The sequence below is a fragment of the Hypomesus transpacificus genome, chromosome 18, assembly GCF_021917145.1.
Source record: "Hypomesus transpacificus isolate Combined female chromosome 18, fHypTra1, whole genome shotgun sequence".
Lineage (NCBI taxonomy): Eukaryota > Metazoa > Chordata > Actinopteri > Osmeriformes > Osmeridae > Hypomesus > Hypomesus transpacificus.
Genome location: NC_061077.1, coordinates 3,424,076 through 3,427,830, shown reverse-complemented (window position 1 = coordinate 3,427,830; position 3,755 = coordinate 3,424,076). Strand labels below are relative to the sequence as shown.

The window sequence follows — 3,755 nt, the reverse complement described above, 5'->3', positions numbered from 1 at the left end:
AGAACAGTGTCAGATTAGAACCAAGCTGTTGAGTCCTAATGTTCCTGCCAGATTTAGCCTCTGTGCGAAGTGAAGTGCTAGTGAATGAATATTTCAGTTGAGCTGTGTGCTTCACTCACCAAGCCTGAGTCCCTCAACCTTACTACTTTTCTCTCTCTCTCTCACCCTAGGTTACCTCCTACAGTAACAAGGCTTTTCACTTTCTTACCCCCTCTTTCTCTCTTCCTTATTCCATCTCTCCTCCATTCCTACAGTCTCGAAAGGTTTTGTCCATTTTTTTTCCTCCCAATTTTCTGAGCATGTGCATAAAAGAGATAGAGGATGACATTCAGAGGAAGACAGGGAAGAAGAGCCTGATGATGTTACCTCGGTTACGAGAAGCTGCTGTGAAGTGATATTAGAGAAAACCTCCTTCTCCAAGCAGGCCGACAGTTCCAGTTTAGAACAGCTTATTCTGGGGCATAGAAATGATAGGAGGACTCATGGAAGGTATTAGACAATCGAGTAACCAACACCTAGTTTATTCATATTATATACAGACATGTACAGAATCATTCCGTATTGAAAAGGGAATCCCAATCATATTCGTAAAGTATGTGTATTGCTGTCAAAACTAGTTGCGGATAGCTACATTTGGTTTATACAGTATGAATTGGTAATGCATTATTAAGATGCTGTGCCGTGCATATGGCTTTCGCTAAGAAGGTATGCTGTGGTTAATTAAGTATAAATCCCTGATGTAACATTATGTCCAGGTCAACTCCAGTTTTATGAATGAACTTATATAGTGCGTGTTGTCGGGTAAATTTACATCAAGTCATATACACCACACACATACAGTCCTCACAGCCCCAGTGAGAGAAGGACAACTATTCCAATCATGACAAAGGCAGGTTTAGTAGACATTCCTGCAGATGAAATATTCATCTCCTGATCTTCCCTGTCCTGAGCCTGTTCCTTCACGGTTGGCTCCCTGTCCTCTTGGGTGGGCTGTGGGTCGGACGTAGTCCCAGGGCCGGAGGTAGTCCCAGGGCCGGAGGTAGTCCCAGGGCCAGGGGTAGTCCCAGGGCCGGAGGTAGGCTCCAGGCCTGGCTCGTGTGGAGGGTCGGAAGATTCATCGACGTCGGAGTAAGGGCCGTCTGACGTCGTCTCATCCGAAGGGATGGGGCCGTCTGTGGGCTCAGGATCAGGTACTAGGGGACACCAGGAAAACAGACGTTACAGCTGGCATGGAGAACTGACTTTCTGTCTTTACCAGTAGGAAGAAGCAAGAGGGATCAGGGAGAACAACGAGAGCTACGAGGAGCAGTGAAATGGAGTAAGGAGGAGCAATGAGCAGGGAGGAGGAGAAAGGGAGCGGGAAGGAGAACAGCCAGGAGAATCAGAGAGGCCTTACCACACAGGCTGTCCTGACAGACAGGGACATTGCTTGAACAATTGGAGCATGGCGATCCCTCCTCATAGGGTTGGACTTCTGGATAGTTGCCCCTAGAACGCACACCCACAATGTACAAACAACGCACGGAACACATACAGAACACACAAACAGCACAGACACACAAACACAATTGCAGTAAAGAGTGAGTCCTTGTTGGTGGTCAATCAGGGTGAAGCACTTTAAAACATATTTACATGCAGAGATGGCAAAAGTACACTCATCCCTCACTCAAGTAAAAGTGCAGATACTCATGTTTAAAAAGACTGGAAAAAATTTAAGTACTGACTACACTTTTTCACCCAAGTTGAATTAAAGAAGTGTGGGCTTTGACATATACTTAAGTAAAAAGTAGTCATTACTACTACCTGTTTTAGTGTCACGCTAGTAACTGGACCTCACATTATATTAATAAAGAAATACACTATAGACGCATTTGCCAGGAATTATTTTTGTCGCCAACAATTTCAAACATCTCCCTCATATATGGCCATGGGCAGGCCCGCCGATAGGGGGGGACAAACGGGGTCGAACTGGAGAGGAAGAGCAGAGGGAGAGCAGAGGAGAGGAACAGGAGAGGGAGAGCAGAGGGAGAGCAGAGGAGAGGAACAGGAGAGGGAGAGCAGAGGGAGAGCAGAGGAGAGGAACAGGAGAGGAAGAGCAGAGGGAGAGCAGAGGAGAGGAACAGGAGAGGAAGAGCAGAGGGAGAGCAGAGGAGAGGAACAGGAGAGGGAGAGCAGAGGGAGAGCAGAGGAGAGGAACAGGACGGGAAGAGCAGAGGGAGAGCAGAGGAGAGGAACAGGAGAGGAAGAGCAGAGGGAGAGCAGAGGAGAGGAACAGGAGAGGGAGAGCAGAGGGAGAGCAGAGGAGAGGAACAGGACGGGAAGAGCAGAGGGAGAGCAGAGGAGAGGAACAGGAGAGGAAGAGCAGAGGAGAGGAAGAGCAAGGGAAAAGGAGAGATCTGGGCGCGGGGGGGCTCATCTAAGATTAACATGTCTCGGGCCCAGGCAGGACTGTCAGCTGGCCTGGCCATTAGTTATCAGGGATATCTCCAGTCTTAGCCATGTCCACATCCCTGCCTCATCCAGAACGTGACTTTGTTAAACTTTTTTTTCACACACAACCTGACACAGAAAAAAACACTTTTTACACAGTGAGGAGAGGAGAGAGGAGGAGAGGGGAGAGGAGAGGGGAGAGGAGAGGGGAGAAGCCTAAAACAGTAGAGGAGAGTGTGTGTGGTATCAGGTACAATGTGTGTGGTATCAGTTGCAGTGTGTGTGGTATCAGCAACAGTGTGTGTGGTATCAGGTAGAGTGTGTGTGGTATCAGGTGCAGTGTGTGTGGTATCAGGTAGAGTGTGTGTGGTATCAGGTGCAGTGTGTGTGGTATCAGGTAGAGTGTGTGTGGTATCAGGTGCAGTGTGTGTGGTATCAGGTGCAGTGGGTGTGGTATCAGGTGCAGTGTGCGTGGTATCAGGTAGAGTGTGTGTGGTATCAGGTAGAGTGTGTGTGGTATCAGGTGCAGTGTGTGTGTGGTATCAGGTGCAGTGTGTGTGGTATCAGGTAGAGTGTGTGTGGTATCAGGTCTTACGCTGGGAAGTAATTGCACACCAAGAAGGTGGATTTCTTAAATTCCAGCCCCTCCATCGTGTCACAGAGATGGGTGGCACAGCCCACTGCAGACGACTGCGCCCACACCATCTGAAACACACACACACACACATACACACACATACACACACACACATACACACACATACACACACACATACACACACGTACACACACATACACACGAATGTGAAGGCATTCATTTAGCAGGCGCTTTTTTCAATGTGAAGCACAGGATAGTAGTCTAGTCGTGTGTCCATGAGTGTACCATAGTCATGTTTACCTGAGTGTAGTGCCCACACATCTTTCCCTCCTCACAGTCTGTAGTTGCGAAATCATAGCTTTGGTGCTCCAGGAACCAGTCATTCAGCGCCTGTTCTAGGTCCAGTGAGCTTTCAGTGACGTACAGGTTCTCCCCAGTGTTCATCTCCTGCAGGTCCGGGTTGTGGTTCCAGATACATTTGACTGCATAGCTCTCCGCAAGAATTCGCAGCTTCTCATCCCATCGCTGAAGGACAGAGGGACAGAAAGAAGGTTCCTGATTCCTGTTGTTGCAGTGACTCCCAGTGAAGGCCAGGGGGAGCCACTAGCCCACATCACAGTACACCATCATACAGTCCTCCAAAGGGGCAGGTCCACAACATTTGATATGGGGTGACCGAGGTAGGGCACTGACCAAATTTACCCGATGGGAGGCGGAATATTTTCAT

General features: G+C 48.7%; 1 protein-coding gene across 2 annotated transcripts in view; it reads right to left on the bottom strand.

The window, feature by feature from the left end:
- Positions 1-490: 490 nt before the first annotated feature.
- LOC124480501 (peptidase inhibitor 16-like) overlaps positions 491-3,755 on the bottom strand; it is an 8,936-nt gene continuing 5,671 nt past the window's right edge. For both annotated transcript variants that reach the window (XM_047039870.1, XM_047039869.1), the window contains exons 2-5: positions 3,329-3,553; positions 3,026-3,135; positions 1,397-1,488; positions 491-1,193 (exon numbers count right to left, since the gene is read on the bottom strand). In XM_047039870.1, coding sequence (XP_046895826.1) covers positions 844-1,193; positions 1,397-1,488; positions 3,026-3,135; positions 3,329-3,553 — 777 coding nt within the window. In that variant the 3' untranslated portion in view covers positions 491-843. The remainder of the gene's footprint in view (positions 1,194-1,396; positions 1,489-3,025; positions 3,136-3,328; positions 3,554-3,755) is intronic.